The 17,100-nt window shown below is 37.8% G+C and overlaps 3 protein-coding genes across 3 annotated transcripts; 2 read left to right on the top strand and 1 right to left on the bottom strand.

The window, feature by feature from the left end:
- The first annotated feature begins 11 nt into the window (after positions 1–11).
- Positions 12–5,545, top strand: LOC116612326 (peroxisomal membrane protein PEX14). Its single transcript, XM_032372960.2, has 11 exons — positions 12–105; positions 230–274; positions 365–449; positions 1,131–1,189; positions 1,286–1,338; positions 2,022–2,112; positions 2,404–2,506; positions 2,650–2,684; positions 3,505–3,656; positions 4,170–4,390; positions 4,562–5,545. Exons 1-11 carry the CDS (start codon positions 88–90, stop codon positions 4,912–4,914), a joined length of 1,215 nt encoding a protein of 404 aa, XP_032228851.2. The 5' UTR covers positions 12–87; the 3' UTR covers positions 4,915–5,545.
- Positions 5,359–9,655, bottom strand: LOC5504625 (leucine-rich repeat-containing protein 34). The gene is made up of 11 exons (XM_032372961.2): positions 9,400–9,655; positions 9,126–9,213; positions 8,423–8,536; positions 8,245–8,328; positions 8,032–8,160; positions 7,587–7,682; positions 7,452–7,487; positions 6,931–7,049; positions 6,558–6,713; positions 5,986–6,112; positions 5,359–5,718 (listed from the first exon to the last, which is right to left on the bottom strand). Exons 1-11 carry the CDS (start codon positions 9,513–9,515, stop codon positions 5,602–5,604), a joined length of 1,182 nt encoding a protein of 393 aa, XP_032228852.1. The 5' UTR covers positions 9,516–9,655; the 3' UTR covers positions 5,359–5,601.
- Positions 9,656–9,820: 165 nt separating this feature from the next.
- On the top strand, positions 9,821–14,581 carry LOC116612325. Its single transcript, XM_032372959.2, has 6 exons — positions 9,821–10,368; positions 11,576–11,728; positions 11,880–11,996; positions 12,171–12,416; positions 12,803–13,099; positions 13,629–14,581. The coding sequence occupies exons 1-6, from the start codon at positions 9,990–9,992 to the stop codon at positions 14,180–14,182; spliced, it is 1,746 nt and encodes a 581-aa protein (XP_032228850.2). The 5' UTR covers positions 9,821–9,989; the 3' UTR covers positions 14,183–14,581.
- Positions 14,582–17,100: the final 2,519 nt, after the last annotated feature.

The following is a 17,100-nucleotide window of genomic DNA, read 5'->3' as shown; positions in this document are numbered from 1 at the left end:
ACAGGCTAAGTTATTGGCCAGAAGGTAGCCAATTAAAACTGCCGTTTTATTCTGAAAGTCAACGCGCGAAGGAAACGCGGTGACAAGATGGCCGACCCCAAAGAGGTGCGTAGAGAGTCGACTCTGTTTTCATTGCTTATATTTGTGATTTCGTGAATTTTGTTGCAGAACTAGAAAGGGAAAATCATTGGGCTAACCACTGCATCTTTTGTCGGTGTTTTAATTCCAGGCCAACATGGAAGAAGCGACTAATGCAGACTCGAAACAGCAAAAGGTGAAATGAGACATCTATTTCTCATTTTTTCTCCTTTACGTTACGTATTTATATAGAATAACTAGATGTCCACTTTGATGTCGTTTTCAGATTGCTACAGCTGTTAAATTCTTACAGAATCCTCGTGTCCGCTCCACACCAATGTCCCAAAGACGGGCTTTTCTAGAAAAGAAAGGTACAGCGGCTTTGTTTGCACCCCACAGTACTTAACTTGAGTTGAGTAACAAGGGAGATCAGATGCAGCATCGGGCATGAAAACATTAAAAAACATTTTTCTTTAGTTAAACTTCAATTTTTCATGTTTTTTTTTTTTTTCCATTATGTAAATAAACTCAGAAAATGTGACAAACTAGCACGGACAGTAATGGAGGGGGAGGGTGGGGGGGGGGGCATGACCTGGGGTGGGTAGTGATGTAGCTAACACTCTCATACAACAAATGGCTGACCTAAACATCTGTGTAACATCTTGTTTGAACCATTGTTTTTAAGATTGGTATTGCATATGCAATAGTGTAACCACAATGTGCAACAATTAAACAAGTTATTTGTTTTCAAATGTCAATATTTCTCTCATAGGATATACTCATACACATAGCCTATGTGATGTTATGATGTCAAAAAGAAAATAGCTGCTGTATTACTAATATGGATATGATAATTTGATCTCTTCCATAAACAATTGAAGTGGCTTGTGACTTTTCCTGTAAATTAGCTGTCCAGCTACATAGACGTCTAGTTTATCCTATCATATCCTTATTCTAATTAGCATACACAATCTGCGTCAAAAGGCAGGGCTATTGCCTTAGCAGAAAACAACCCATAATCAAGGAGAAATTATGATTGTTGTTAACTCTAGGTCTGACAAAGGAAGAGATTGATCTGGCAGTTGAGCAGTCAGGCACTGCCGGAGATGTGGTTTGTACAGTACTCTTAGCCTTACTACTGTATTTGTTTTTGTTGTGGTAATCTAGCCTTTGTAGAATTGAAAAGTGTGTGGTTGAATTTTTTTAGGTTTCTGTCCAAGCACCATCAGCTATAACCCCATATCAGCCCCAGGTCCAAAGGTAGGAGTAAATAATGAAAACTGCCGGTATTTAATACCTTATGTAATGTTTGTATGTACAAACATTTTATTAACCTAAGATGGTACTGGTTAATTCAGACTTACTCCGAACTTTTACTATTTTTAAGCTTCCTTGAGGCTTTGACTAAACAGGATTTCACCATAGGTACCTTATGTAATGTTTGTATGTACAAACATTTTATTAACCTAAGATGGTACTGGTTAATTCAGACTTACTCCGAACTTTTACTATTTTTAAGCTTCCTTGAGGCTTTGACTAAACAGGATTTCACCATAGGTACCTTATGTAATGTTTGTATGTACAAACATTTTATTAACCTAAGAGGGTACTGGGTAATTCAGACTTACCCCGAACTTAGGCTTTGACTAAACAGGATTTCACCATAGGTACCTTATGTAATGTTTGTATGTACAAACATTTTATTAACCTAAGATGGTACTGGTTAATTCAGACTTACTCCGAACTTTAACTATTTTTAAGCTTCCTTGAGGCTTTGACTAAACAGGATTTCACCATAGGTACCTTATGTAATGTTTGTATGTACAAACATTTTATTAACCTAAGAGGGTACTGGGTAATTCAGACTTACCCCGAACTAAGGCTTTGACTAAACAGGATTTCACCATAGGTACCTTAGTACTAATTATGGTTTGCCTCCCTAGGGTTGCCCCTTTGCCCTATACCTGGCGTGGGTACCTTGGTGCAGCTGTTATTGGTGGTAGTTTGGGCTACATCATAGTTACAGTTTTTAAGGTAAATAATAAAAATTTACTCTGTCCACATGGTATATCTCAATTAAGCAGTCACTCTCGGGACAAGGGTATAGTAAGTAGCTGCTAAATGAGGTACTTAAAACAGTGTATTCAGTATTCTACCACTTCCTTAGTAGCCACTGAATAGAGGTATGGACCATACTACATACCCTTGTATAGAAATTACTTTTGCTAGTAGCTTACAAATGATAATGATGATTCTCCCATGAGGAGTCAGAAAGCCATTCCTATATAGCATTCTGTGTCACAGTTGTTTATTATGGTTTTATAGAAATTCATTCTCCCCCTTATCACGCACAAGAAGCAAAAAGATGAGAGGCTGAGAGCCATTGAGAACTCTGTGGGTGAACTCAGTAACAGTGTAATGGACACAGGTGATCTCGGCTACAGAAATGATACAGTTATTTTGTATGATGTTTTTTGATACTCATTGATGTTATTGCAAAATGTACATTTACTTACTACTGTATATACTTTGTTAGCTTTAAGTAATTTAAATTTCATATTTCAACCACAGTTGGAGGTGTGCAGACCACACTGGATTCTGTACAGGTAAATTGATGAATTGACTCAATGTGTGTCTCTATTCAAACTGGATTCAGTACAGGTAAATTGATGAATTGAATCAATGTGTGTCTCTATTCAAACTGGATTCTGTACAGGTAAATTGATGAATTGAATCAATGTGTGTCTCTATTCACACTGGATTCAGTACAGGTAAATTGATGAATTGAATCAATGTGTTTCTCTTTATTCTGGCTTAAAAGGAAAGCAAAGACAATAGGACTGCGGCAACATACACATCACATATAATATTTCGATTATATTTGTCTTATAAAATTTGTAAAATGCTTTCAATAAAACATAGTCTGAAAACACCTAAACATCAAACAGGAAAACATCTAAACGATTATTTTTCAGCCAGTAGGGGTGAAGGAGAACAAAAGCATTTTTAATCACAAATAAATGGAAGCATTTGTTACATAGGGTTTACTCTAAATTTGATCAAGCTTTGTTTTTTGGAGTGATTAAATCAATCTTTAAAAGTGATTTGATGAAAATGAATTTTTCATTGCTTTCCTAGAATTTTATGTTACAAATAAAAAACGGAGACTAAAGAATAGAACATTAACACCTTTAAATGCCATTGCCGACTTGCGCTTCCCTTCTTACGAGAATCATTACAGTAATGTGTGTCAAAGGTAATATTAGTTTCAGATTGTGTCGGTGACATGGAAGGAGAGTGTGAAAAAGCTTTGACGAACAAATTGCAAGACAAAAAATCATTATAAACTGACAAAGAGTAGAACAGCAGTTTTTTTGTAAAATTTTGTCCATTCTTTACTGATGCACCACAATCTACGACTTTCAGAAACTTCTGATAGAACAGCAGAAGCAGATCATTTGTCTGTCAGCTGACCTGTCTTCAACCCAAGAAAAGGTGGAACAGCTACCAACAGAGTCTTACTCAGTCAATGACTTGAAATCAGAGATCATTTCCCTTAAGGGCCTTCTGCTAAATAGGTAAGAATCTGGAAGAATGGTCTGTATATGGGAAGGAAGGGAGACATAATTTGTTTTTATCATACAAAAGACGTGTATGTGATTATAGATCTTTAAAGTGGCAATCAAACCTGTTTACTTCCGCAAACAGGAACCTCAACTGATAGAAGAACCTATTACAATGTGCGCTACAAGCCATCTGTTCTAAAATGTCAGTCCCAACGTCCAATAGACACACTGATTATATTATTTTGAAATATTTTTTCCATTTTTCATTCAAATATCATGACTTCAAAAAGCCAGGTACTTGGAGATAATAATGTTATCCACCACAATTCAACTGGTGTAATTGCCTCAGTTGATTAATTAGTCATTTGGTCCGTCAGTTACAGCTATAGTCTTTTGATTTGACTTAATTCCCAAGCTACTGTTTGGCTGTTTTAGATATGGTTTGCTTCACAGTCTACCTTATCCTAGTAGCACATATTGGCACTCCCATGTAAGACTCATGTTTGGCTATATTTTGTCTTGTAGAAAGGCATTTCCGTCGCCCCTTGATAATTCCACGCCCGCAGGCATCCCCTCCTGGCAGAGAGCAGTCACAGCAGGGGCAGATTCCAGGACAACAGATTCTGCATCAACTTCATTTGCTGCCTCCAAGAGGAATAAGGATGGGGGTCAAATTACTGAATCAGGGACTTATAACAGCAGCAGGAAAAAGGCTTCTTATGAGAGTGAACACAAATCAATGAATGGTAATGAGCATGTTTGGACAAAATATATTTGATTTTAGTAGTCACAGGTTGAGGGAATCTGCAACTTATAAAAACAGTTAAAGCAATTGACTACTAAAAAAAAATAAAGTGCCTGTAAATACTTATTCTGTCTACATACTTGCTTGAACTTATCACTGTCTTGCAATACAGGTGAGATCTCAAGTGAAAAGAAAAAGAAGACACCTGAAAAGAAAGAAACTCCACCTGAAGTCCCCCAGGAAATGGAACATAGCCATCACAGTAATGAAAGCAGCGACACTGACACCCCTAATACAGTAAAGTCTGCAATAACCAATGAGAATCTAGACGATGCTGTTCTTGTCGACAGTCAAGACATTAGTTTGCAAAGTAATGATACCAGTGCCTCTTCCCTGTCTGACATGTCTGCTAATGCATCATTTAATGAAGAGTCCATCGCATTTTCTTCAACCTGTATTAAAGTTCCTGCGGAGGCATCTAAGTCTGAGGAGTTGCCAAGTGCATCAGCCATAGAAGTTGACTGAGATGAGTGCTAGTTGTATTTCTAGATACTGCTAGTTCACAGTTACAGTGAAACACAAAAAGTGAGCCATGCTGGCATTTTTCAGAAAGTGGGCAAATCTTGACCACCGACATGGTATAGTGATCCAGCTGGCTGCCAATATGGTTACAGTGCTCCATGCTCATTAAATAAACACTTGGATTTATTTTTAAAAGTCATTGATCTGAAGCTGAATCCCCATTGGTCAAAAATGGGCTGCATGGTCTGCTTTATCTGTCTTCACTGTAAATGAACCTAAACTATAAGTTATGTCAACAACAGTTTAATTGGGTTTGTTGCTCAAAGACCATAACATCATAAAGCAATGTGGTCATTCTTGAGTGAGCATGTCAATAATTCTAGTAGCTGTGATTGGTAGCATACTATCCTTATCTATGCTATATACATAATGCAACATTCAGACAGATTGGAAGAACAACCTTTATTGTAATAATATTTACACTATATCTAACATAACATGATAAGAAACTATTGTATAGTTTATACACTCTTCTTAGAAATGTAATATTTTTCAAAGAGATTCGTCAAAGAACATTACATGGAACTGTGCAACATATTCATCAATAATCATTAATAAACTATCTCAATGCTGATTGATTGGTGATTGATACACTAGAAATCAGAAGATTATGACTAACGTCCCATCATATCAATAAGGACTATTTAGTCTTGAGAGATATACCACCCCGTCCACAACATATGGCTGAACATCAGTGTCCTTGGCTTCAATCCTTGGTGCCCCACCAGACAACAAATCCTGGAATGCCTGCAAAGTTCATCACAAAAATAAATGATAATTGTTCAATGATGTCCACAGTAGCATCCTGTTGCCCATAGCTAGAAACTAAGCTTTTTTACACTGCTTCTACTAAATGTGATAGGCTTTCTGGCAAAGGATATCCCTGAATACTCCCTAAAAATCCCCCCCCCCCTTCCCTTCACATAATTCTGTCATAGATGCTTGACAATGTTCAATCTCATATCTATCCAACCAGCCCTTGTCTCCACCCTAATGTCCAGGATTATAGCTTACCCTACATGCTGGCTCTTCCAGGTGATTGCCCCAGATATAGATGGACGTCAGCCCCACATTGCTCTTCATGCTCTTAGCCAAAGCACATAGACCCTGGCTGGCAATGTTATTATTACACAGAACAAGCCTGCAACAGAGAAAGGAGTGATGAGGAACTCAATGTCACATTGATGGTAAGAAAACAAGTCCAAAACCTTTTAATTAACTTGTGTGCTGTTAACACCTTACACAGTAAAGTGTAGTGAATTATATGAAAGGTAGCAGTCAGGACACATTTATAGAAAACAATTGTAAAGCTTTTGTTATTTAAAATAATTACTTCTAATCTGTTTGCCTAAAAAAATGTACTGTAACTTGGTTTCCTGTCAACTGTCTATCATCATTATAAAAAGGTGGATAGAGTGACCATAAAAAAGGAGTGGCTAGAGTGACTATATTTTAAAACCCTTTTTATTTTTGGGGGGATTAAGCATACCACAGACATGCACTACAATTATATAAGTATCCTGTATTGTAGGTGACACTTCTGAAAACAAACAATTGAATACCACTGACACAATTAATGCACATACTTGATAAGGTTTGTATTGTATGCTGCAAGTGCCTCGGCTATAGCCACTGCTCCGTCGTCTTCTATCCTGTTATAGGCAAGGTTGAGCATCTCTAGGGGCGTGTTCCGCTTGAGTAAAATGGCCAACTGTTTTGCACCATCACGAGTAATGTTATTGCTAGAATGCAGTAAGCAAAAAATGTGTTATTTGGGATTTGCCCCCTAAAGTGGAGAAAACAAAATGGTAAATTTACTTTCACACATGATTTTAATTTTAAATGCATCACTAGGAAGAGATGCAAGATTTACTTGATGTGTTTGGATTTAAGGTAAGATCATTTTACAATTTATACCCTTAATTTAAAGAGTCTATAGCAATAAGCCAAGTGGAATACCTTGCCAAATTCAGATGTGTCAGGGTCAGGTTATCAACAAGGTGTTCCATTATGCGCTCTGCTCCAAAGTCTCTAATGTCATAATGAGTCAGATGAAGCTCTCGCAGTCGTATGTTGACCTGGAATATCACATTTTGTTGATAAATAGGCTGCACTAAGAAAGTCATGTAACTTTTGGGTGGTAAACTTGTGTGGGCTCTTTAGGGGCAAAATAACCAAAAAGCAATTATTCATAACTTAAACTAATAAGCCAGAAAGCTTTCATTCATTTCATCATCAAAGATTTTGTGTTTATTTGGGCTTTGACACTAAAAAATAATGTGACTTCTTAATGCAATACCTTGTAGAGTCATTTTTGTAATGGGGGAGAGAGGGGGGGGGGGGGTGTTAATTCAGTGTAAAAGAAACACCCATCCTGTGGCTGTTTATTCTTACTAATTGCATGTCACAAAAAAACAGTGTTACTTAAAAGGGAAAGCCCATATTTTAAAGGACAGGGTTGGGGAAAGGGGGAACTGTACCTTCAGCATTTTTGCCATATGCACCGTTGTTTCCTCCTAAAATGAATGCACAAAGAATAATAAGTGATCAAAAATAAATAATTATATTGTATCAATGAATAATAATAGATAAAAGATAAATTATGACTGACTCACCTGGTGGCTAAACAGGAGAGGTCTGTTTATGTATAGCACCTTAAGGGTGTTGTTATAATTTAACACTGTTGCCATGGCAATTACACTTTCAGTTTTCTGCAATCAAAAATCAAACTCTTTAGATTAAAACAAAAACAAATCACCCTATGTTTACAGATAGCACATATACTGTAGCTTACATTGATGTCAACAAGAGTACAGTGAAATAATACATAAAACCCTGCTATTGTAACTCCTACTTGGATAGCTTGGGTTCCCGTTTTATTGAACTGATTTGAATCTTCATTGAAAAACCTGTACTCTGTACTCTATAAACTCTGTAATCTGATTTTTGTCTCCTTCAAAGTTTGTTTTAGTGAGTTTCTACTTTAATCTGAAAATAGCTTTTTTACACATGATAGAGATTTGCAGGAATTTGATTTAGTCATAATGCGATAGAACTTGCCAGGTCTACTTCAGAGATATCCAACTCCTCTAGTACTGTATTCACTTGAAGAGTACCAGCTATAGCCATCCCTCCCTTGTTGCCAATCTTGTTTCCATTCAGTTTCAGGACTCTGAGTGTCTCATTAACCTGTTATAGGGGATATCACGTTACATTAACCAAGTTCTAAGAATATCATGTTCATTACTAAATCACAACACCCTGCTCACTTACCTGTAGACCTTTTGCGATAATTTCTCCTCCTTCAGGCCCTATATCATTGTAGCTTAAAATCAGTGTTTGTAACACTAGTGTCTCCTGTAAAGAAACAAGAACAAAAACAGAAATTCAGTATTAATTAATGCTGAAAAGACTACTACAACAACTAAATAGCAAACTATTATTTTTTTACCTGGAGTAAAACACCAATAATCTTTGCCCCATCATCTCCAATGTTGTTGTAACCAAGATCCAAGGACACAACAAATGTGTTAGCTTTCAAAGTCTTGTATAAAATATCTGCATCCTGTGGAAAATGACATGTTGTTCTTTCGAATTTGGTTGACACTAGTGGTTAAATTCAAAGTAAAATCCTTGCTAATTCTTTTGAAATGGAAAAACAAAGAGATAATAAAAAATAAAAAAGGCTAGTGCACAATAGCTATATAAACAATAATGGTCAAATCCATATCAACATAATGTACTGACATAAGACATAGAGAAACCATGTAACCATATATAGTCTATGGGTGTTTTAAATACTCGCATTCTCAGATTCTCTCCCTCAGAATTATAAAAGTCAAGAAGGGTGAATGACACCACCTTATCTAAAGGAGAAGCAAACAAGTGTTTGTGGCCCGGGTTTGGGGGGGGGGGGATTACCAGGGGCAGATCCAGAGGGGCCGGACTTATTGTTCTTCCATATATTTTCTGATATTTCTTGTTATTTTTAAGCGAAATGTCTGAAAATAGCCCCCCCCCCCCCTAGATCCGCCCTGGTTACCCACCAAAGGGGAGGGAGGGGGGGGGGCAGGGACTTACTGCATGCCCTATGTGCACAACAATTTGGCAGTGTTTTTTAAATGTTATGTTGATAACATGGATACTGTACTGACCTCGTCATCTAGACGTCTTCTATACATCTCATTGCGCTCGTTTCTTTTATTTCCATGGAGGCGCAGTTCAAACTCATCGTTTGGGTCCCTGAAATTTGGTCCAAATGTCAAACCAGACAATGACTTCATTAGTATTGATGTACATTGCTGCTGTAAATTAAAGAGGTATCAAGAAGAAAGGATGTTTGGCTGGTTGACTATTTGGCTGGTTACAAACACTTCAACTTATGTTACACTATAGAGAGAAACTTGTACATTTTGTTAGAAAACTCACAAAAATTGGTCATCAATCGCGGCGTTTAAAATAGCCAGTATTTCGCCATTCGGCTCCCTATCTTTTTCTCCGCATGCCTTCAGATAGTCCTCCTTGGTTGCACTAGCGTCCCCCATTGTTATTATATCTATCTGCCGATGAAAAACTTTCAATTCCAGACTCGTAATGTCATGTAAAGTTCATAGCCTGAATTTGAGGTTCGTCCGCCATCTTGTCCCTAGCCGTTGTCATGACACCAGCGGTCACGAAAACAGTCGCCGCCAAAACATAAGGATTATGCGTACACTCGCGTAATTGCGTTACAAAGATTATTCGAATGCCATTGGCCACTAACGAAATCGGATGCAAAAATAAACCAATCACAGCACGTTTATTTAAAAAAGACGTAAATATTTACTCGTCGCTAAGGCCTACACCACGTTGCGCTGCATTTGTCCAAACACTCCAATGAATTGATTCGAATAGTTTTACGTAGACGATTAGATTTAGATTTTAGTTATGTTTTGAGTAAGTCTTCAAACAAATCGCACATCACTTTCGTTAGGTGGGCAGGGATTTCGAAGGCCCTCTGGCCACTCCAGTTTAAAATAATGGTTGTCAAAACTGATCAAGAAACCAAACTTCATGCGGGGATTCGTCTTAATGACTTATCTATGGTTCGAGCTGCTCTCGACGAGGGTTTCGATCCAAACGCACTTGGGCCGTATGGATGGACTTCTCTGCATGAAGCTGCAAGTGTAGGAAGCTCTAAACTAGCCATAACCCTCCTTAGGAACGGAGGAAACCCTAATATACAAGACGGATTGGGGAAAAGTACGGCGCTTCACTTAGCGGCGAAAAATGGACATTTGAAAATAATTCAAGTTTTATTGGACGGTGGCGCCAAGCTAAACCTGCGGAATGTCGAAGGCAAGATAGCAGAAGATGTAGCTTTGGATGATGAGTGTAGACAATATCTTCAAAGGAAACGTAAGTGATAAAAAATGAACCGGAGGTCTGGTTTGGGAACTTGAAAGAAAGCACACTTTTCATTGGATACATTTACGTAATATGCTAATGTTGGCATATGCACTTCCTGCCATAATTATCATCCTAGAACGTGACTATACTACAGCTTTGTTAGTTTTCAAATATTTGCTTTGAGTAAGTTCTGTATCGTCAAACCATAGTTAATGAACTATTATCGTACCAAAAAAATATATTCAGAGGGATCGGTATATGTATATATATGTATTTTATGTTTGTCGCTTTATAGTTTCCAACAGTGAAAATCAATCACTCGTAATTTCACAATGAAAAAAAAAAAACAACAACTTCCAGAAAATCGAGATTCTAAGAACCAGATAGATTCACTCAAAATTCAAACTGTCAAACAAAGCAGCGATAAAAAAAAAAAGGATTATCAGATTGCAGTTTTGGCCTTAAGATAATTTTTTCGTTTTTTTTTTTTAAATTATTAGTTCCCTTTTAGAACACTTTAGATAAGAAACTCAAGGGTTTTATACTTGTTACTTATACTTGTCACTATATTCCATTTTTGTAAAAGCTTTGGTTACGCTAATTGATTTGTTTTGTATGTTGTCAAGTGATAAATGGTAAACAAACACCACCAAATCAAAGTTTTTTTAGGAACTAATATCCAAGTTGTTAATATCCCGGAGTTTACAATATGATAATATTTTGTTTTGTTTCTTCCCTTTTTTTGAGGAAAAGATCAAAATTAGTATAAAAAATTTTCGCTGAAAATTTATCATGCCGTGTATCCCAATCCATGCCCCAAGGCATGGGAGCAAAACAAAAGAACGACTTCTCGTGCTTTCATTTGACGTCATTCGGTCATGATTCAGGAAAAACCTTCTGGTTGATCTGGTTGATTGGACATTTTGGCCATGTTTTATCGCATAAAAATCATATTTGCAAAATACAGTATAATCTAATATATTTTCCTAATGAATGTGCATTTTTGGTAAAAAAAAAAACAGTTCCACTGACAGCATTGAGTAAGTACGCAGCTGCTTTGTCTCCTATTATCTTTGCTCTACAAAGGAGTTCTTTTGTCTCTATTCTTCTCATTCTTGTGTCCAGGTGCGGATATTGTTCATTTGCCCAATCAAATTGCAGCTTGTAAGAGCTGCGTACTGACCCACAGCATTTTCTTTCGTTTATTGTATTACAGGAACTGAGCTATGCGTCAGGAATGAACCTTCTGAGAGTTCCAGTGTACATAAGCTTTATGGTAGGAAAAGCCACAACTCTCTTTCCCAAGAGTCCTCTGTAGATTCATCACACTGGAACACATCACACGCTGGCTATTCCTCCACATCCTCTGGTAAGCCCCTCCCCCCTCCTCCCTTCTCTAACACTGTTTGAAGTATTATAATAAGAACCTCATATTAAGATGTTTTTACATATTGGATGATGATTATATAGCTGGAATTGTTTGGCAGCTTGTTCCTATGTTAAAGATACTTTTTGTTTAGGTGAAAATATGGGTGGTATTGGCCAAGGTTCCATCAAAATTGCATTTGAATACAACAGGAGATATGCATCTTTGAAGATTAAACTCCAGGAGATCAAAGATCTTATGCTACCAACTGGTATGTACAGCAGATTATCAACTGCAACACTGCACTTGTTTTTATATGTATCATGTGCTTTCATTTTGTTATGTAATATTCATTTATTCAAGATGATCTTTCATTTATTTTCACTGGGTGCTTTTATGTTATGTATATATGTATTATAAGGTCACCTATTTTTTTTTATCTCAGATCATAACTACAGCACCCTCTATGTGAAAACCTACTTATTGCCAGACAAGGAGAAGAAAACAAAGAGAAAGTCTGAAGAAATTAAGATAGAAAGTTCCTATCAGGACTCCTTTTTATCCCGTGGCAGTAGTGCCAGCTCTGACTGTAGTACTGATAGCGAGGGCGGCATGAAAAGCAGAAAAGTCTCAGAGAAGCTCAAAGCTGCATTGAGGAAGAGACATCTACCAACAACACTTCCCAACAGATGTGAGTTTAAGATTTTGCACTTATTGCAAAAGTTTTTGTAACTACCAAATGTCTTTACAAATTTCTACATATTTTTACCACCCTATTTGATGTAAGTATTTAGTATATCCACTTCATTTTATAGGGAATTTGTCATAGCTAATTTGTCTATTATAAGTGGGGCTGGTGATGAGGGACTTCAGGAGCTCAGTCCCCAATACAAGCTGGGATGGGCTGCACATTGCTATCCATTCCCCATTTTTGGGAATTTCTGGTGGCTTTATTTAAAACTCTCAAACCTTTTCATGCTTATTCCTAAGTTGTCCATGCCACTTTTAAAAAAGAGTACTCATCTGTCAGTGTACACTTTAATTTCAGTTAACATTAATTTCCTTGTTTCTTCACAGCAAAAACCACATTCTTTGGTGGAATCAGCACCCGTATTGATGATATGATAGTCTATGATGGGCATACGATGCATCAATCTGACTTAGCAAAGTCTGTGATTAGCCTTGCTGTGTGTGGTCATAATCGTTGGACAGGACAGGCCCAGACCATTGGTATGTTGAGCATTCCGGTGGCAGTTGCAGTGAAGAAGTTACTCCCCCAGTGGTACCCCCTGAGCTACCAGATTGTGATTCCTGAGCCCCTCAACCCGCAAGAGAAAGTATCACAGTTGAACAAGTCCTTTGAGTCTGAGAAAGGTAAGCAGATATACATTTTTTTTTTGCTATGAAGCTAGGTTTTTATTCTTTCTTTCGAATTAAGTAAGTGTTACAAATATAGAGTAGGCAGATCATTGTATGCATATAAAGGGATTGTGTTTTCAAAACACGTTTTATTTTGATTTTCCGTCTGTCAGTAAAACCATTCTGAGCCAATCAGAGTCTCGCTTTGTGCACTTTCCTGGCTATCCTCTGGACGAAAACCAGACAGTGTCAGGACAGAAAGCCAGGCAACTGCACTATGCGAGAGATGGCAAGAATTTGATTGGGTTAGAATAATTTGACTGGCGGAACAGAAAATCCCAAAAGACAAAAACAAATAGATGCGGCGTAGCGACAGATTCGACAATAAAAAAATTAAAAGCTGACAAAATTAATAAGCCTGGATCTTTGGAAATATAACAGGTTACAGGTTGAGCACGTTACTTGGATTCAACTGTTTTTTTTTTTCATCTGTTACTTTTTAAAAGTAAAGCTCTAAAATTGTCTTATTGTTATTTTCAATCAGGAGGGGCCTACACTGGACGGAGTCTTGCATGGAACGGCAGTGTATCATCGTCCTCATCCTGTGGTATGAAAACCACTGTCACAATTGTATCTGATGCAGCTGAGGGTAACCAGGCATTGAGGGGAGGCAAGCCCCCCCTCCCCTCCGAGAGAAAGACACGAAAGCACTCATCCAAAGCAGCCAAATTCTTGAAATCAGACAAAATTTTCAAGGGAAGGCGTGCTAGCCAGAAATCATCATCTTCAGAGTGTATGTCTATTGGTGGAGATGATAGCGGAGACTTTAGAAGCTCAGCATCCAATTTGAGCTGGGCGGAGCCAGACACTGTTTCAACGACTGAGAACAGCCCTCTAGAATGGAGAACTGAGGCTGAAGTATCTTCTCGTCCAGCGCTTAAGTACAGTCGCGCCTTTACTGGAGGTGCTCAGGTACCAAGGCGGGGCATGTTGAGGGAACCTGAGATGTCAGTAGAGGAGGTGGAAGAAGTGAGTCCGTTTGAAGTATTGAAATCCCCAGCAGTAGCATCTCGCCATTCACTTATGGTGTCTTCCTAGCACTCTCACATAGTGGTGGCTTATTTTATAAATAACAATTTTAATATTTGTTTTCAAGCATTGTAGATATATATTGGTGTAAATGTGGGTGTAAATACTTACCAAAATAACGTTTTTCCTGTTTTTAATTGAGGTTAGATTTTTTTTTCTTTTAGATATAATAATATAAATTGTAAGGTGATCTTGGCTCACCATCCAGCTCATAGCTGTCAGATATAATAATATAAATTGTAAGGTGATCTTGGCTCACCATCCAGCTCATAGCTGTCAGATATAATAATATAAATTGTAAGGTGATCTTGGCTCACCATCCAGCTCATAGCTGTCAAGCGCCATTTTCACAGCAGTTTTTTTTAGAAAAGTGTGTCCACTAATAAAGAGAAGCATTTGGGATGTCTACCTGCGAGTTAGTATTTTACTGGCCAATGGAGTACCAGGCTTTGGGGATCGTAAATCATCAGCTTTCAGCACCTAAAGCCGCATTGTCACCAGTTTACTTCCGGTCGATTACATAACAATAACCGATGATTTTTAACGGAAAATGCGAAAAATATTTCAAAATATTGAAAGCAGTGTGTTTACTAGAAGTTTCTTTGAGTATGTGATTGATAATTTAGAGCGGATGGCCTGTTTAATATCTCGGATTTTAATAGATTCTTTTGTATTTTAACGGTTGAGGTTTCCGTCGAACCTCCGGAAGTAAACTGGTGACAATGAAATATCAAAGCGTTACACTAGTAAAGTGTCGCGAAAATTTCGATGAAAATTTGCACATTATACACCAAAACCATTTGAGTACTGTGGAATGTTAATGATGCCTTTTAAAAAGAATTTAGGAAATTTAGCTTACAGCATCTCGACTTGGTGTGCCGACAGTGCCTAGTGGCTACACCTTTTTGCCAAGCGACACTGACGCAGTTTATTCGCAGTGTCGTTATAGCTACGCCTATTTGCAAAGCAACGCTGACGCTGTTTATTCACGGGGCTTGTAACTAACCGGTATAAAAGGTCAATCCCCTGCGGGTCTAATTCGAGCGATTAACTGAGACTCTCTCGATCACACAATTTTTGTCAAGTTACATTCAACAATCATAAATTGTAAATTATGAAACAAACCCAAGAAGAGGGCAGAAGGGGTAAGAGAGAAAAACAGGATTAAACATGAAATAAAGCGAGGAATTTTAAGGAATACAGGGAGGAGGAAGAGTTTGTTGTCCTACTTTTAGGGTAGGGAGAAATTGAGAAAAACGAGAGGAATATGGGAGGTTTAGAGGTCTTGTTCCTTTCCCCTACAAATTGGAGGCTGAGAACTCAATTTACAAAAGATTTGTTATTCGTGCGTGCCCGATCTCCGCGGCGCCCTGGGTCCCCGAGGATGGGTTGTGCCCGTTTTTTTGTTATTTTTCTCTCTTTCTTTTGCATGTCTATTTGATCATCAGGCTTAAGTTTTCGGTCAAAGTGTGGCTTCTTTTTTGAAACTCACTCCATGTTTACCTCAATATGTTGTTTTGAAGGTACCTTTTTGACTGTGAGCTATACAGTCATGGTGGCAGCGAGTAAGCAGCGCTTGAATGTATTTCTGAATACATATTTTTTATAAAGGTATCTTATCGTGTCTTACTTAGAGCTATACGCGGCACATTTTCTGTATGATGGCATCGAGTGAGCAACGCTTGAATGTGTTGCTGGATATGGCGTCTATTCATAAAGATACAGTCTTTTGTTTTATAAGAACCGTTTTTATAAGAACGTCCAGCCTGAGATTTCACCAAACTTATATTCAGCCTTAAAATGTCCCCATACTAAGAACAGCCCAGCCTCAACTGAATATTTAATATCAAAAAGAGTGTATCTTATTGTGTTTGACTGAGAACTATGCACGCGTGACACACTTTTTATGGTGGCAGTAAAGCAACGCTTGCATGTATACTACTGAGTGTGGTGTTGTCTTTTCATAAAGATATCTTATTGTGTTTGACTTTTAGAACTATGCGTGGCACATGTTTTCTTTTTTATAGTGGCATCGAGCAGCGCTTAAAAGTATACTACTGCGAGTGTGGGGTGTTTTTTATAAAGTTATCTTTTTGTCTATGACTGAGAACTATACGTGGCACATTTTCTTTATGGTGGCAGCGAGTGAGCAGCACTTGAAATGTATTTCTGAATTGGCGTCTTTTTATAAAGGATTTGTATTGTGCTTGACTGAGAACTATACGTGGCACATTTTCTTTATGGTGGCAGCGATTGAGCAGCACTTGAAATGTATTTCTGAATTGGTGTCTTTTCATAAAGGATTTTTATTGTGCTTGGCTGAGAACTATACGTGGCACATTTTCTGCATTATGGAAGCGAGTGAGCAGCGTTTGAACTCCGTAGTTAATACTACATGTTAATCACACAGACCTGTCTTAGAAACGCGCACGCGGGCCCATTGTACACAATCAAATCCACTCACTTGCACAAAAAAGTGCTGGTGCTTTATTAGATGTGCTAATCAAGTTCTCACAAGTTTATTTACAGAACATGTGTTGTTTGTGAAGCATCCGTGGGAATATTCGTTAGGGCTGGGAAATTTTGGGCTATTCGCAGGGTATATAAACTGCGCGCACTTCTTTGTTTCTTGTGATAAGTGAGAGTTAAGGGTGGGTCGTACTGACACACTGCATCATCTCACCTTTTTTTTTTTACTTAAAACTCCATGTGAATCTAGATTAAGGGCAAAACTACCGCTCGGGAAGTGTTTCTGTCTCTTGACTCGCAGTTTTGGGGGTTCCCGTTATACGTTTGGGAGCCGATGGTCTTATCTAATAAAAAGTATGGGAGCTCTTAAACGGGTTGACTTCCCAATATCTTATTCCTGCGTGCATTTCCTCAAGGTTGTTCTTTATGCAAACGCAAATCACTTTTTCTACTGTCTT

The sequence above is a fragment of the Nematostella vectensis genome, chromosome 3 (genome assembly GCF_932526225.1).
Source record: "Nematostella vectensis chromosome 3, jaNemVect1.1, whole genome shotgun sequence".
In the NCBI taxonomy this organism is placed as follows: domain Eukaryota; kingdom Metazoa; phylum Cnidaria; class Anthozoa; order Actiniaria; family Edwardsiidae; genus Nematostella; species Nematostella vectensis.
The sequence above is the reverse complement of the archived record's forward strand: the minus strand, read 5'-3'. Positions and strand labels throughout refer to the sequence as shown.

Coding starts and splice junctions, on each gene's coding strand:
- LOC116612325 (XM_032372959.2), top strand. CDS start 9,990: ATGGTTGTCAAAACTGATCAAGAAACCAAACTTCATGCGGGGATTCGT. Junction 10,369..11,575: donor ACAATATCTTCAAAGGAAAC/GTAAGTGATAAA, acceptor ATTGTATTACAG/GAACTGAGCTATGCGTCAGG. Junction 13,100..13,628: donor GTCCTTTGAGTCTGAGAAAG/GTAAGCAGATAT, acceptor ATTTTCAATCAG/GAGGGGCCTACACTGGACGG.
- LOC5504625 (XM_032372961.2), bottom strand. CDS start 9,515: ATGGGGGACGCTAGTGCAACCAAGGAGGACTATCTGAAGGCATGCGGA. Junction 8,161..8,244: donor TTATCGCAAAAGGTCTACAG/GTAAGTGAGCAG, acceptor CCCCTATAACAG/GTTAATGAGACACTCAGAGT. Junction 7,683..8,031: donor ATATCTCTGAAGTAGACCTG/GCAAGTTCTATC, acceptor TTTTGATTGCAG/AAAACTGAAAGTGTAATTGC.
- LOC116612326 (XM_032372960.2), top strand. Junction 2,113..2,403: donor TCATAGTTACAGTTTTTAAG/GTAAATAATAAA, acceptor ATGGTTTTATAG/AAATTCATTCTCCCCCTTAT. Junction 4,391..4,561: donor TGAACACAAATCAATGAATG/GTAATGAGCATG, acceptor CTTGCAATACAG/GTGAGATCTCAAGTGAAAAG.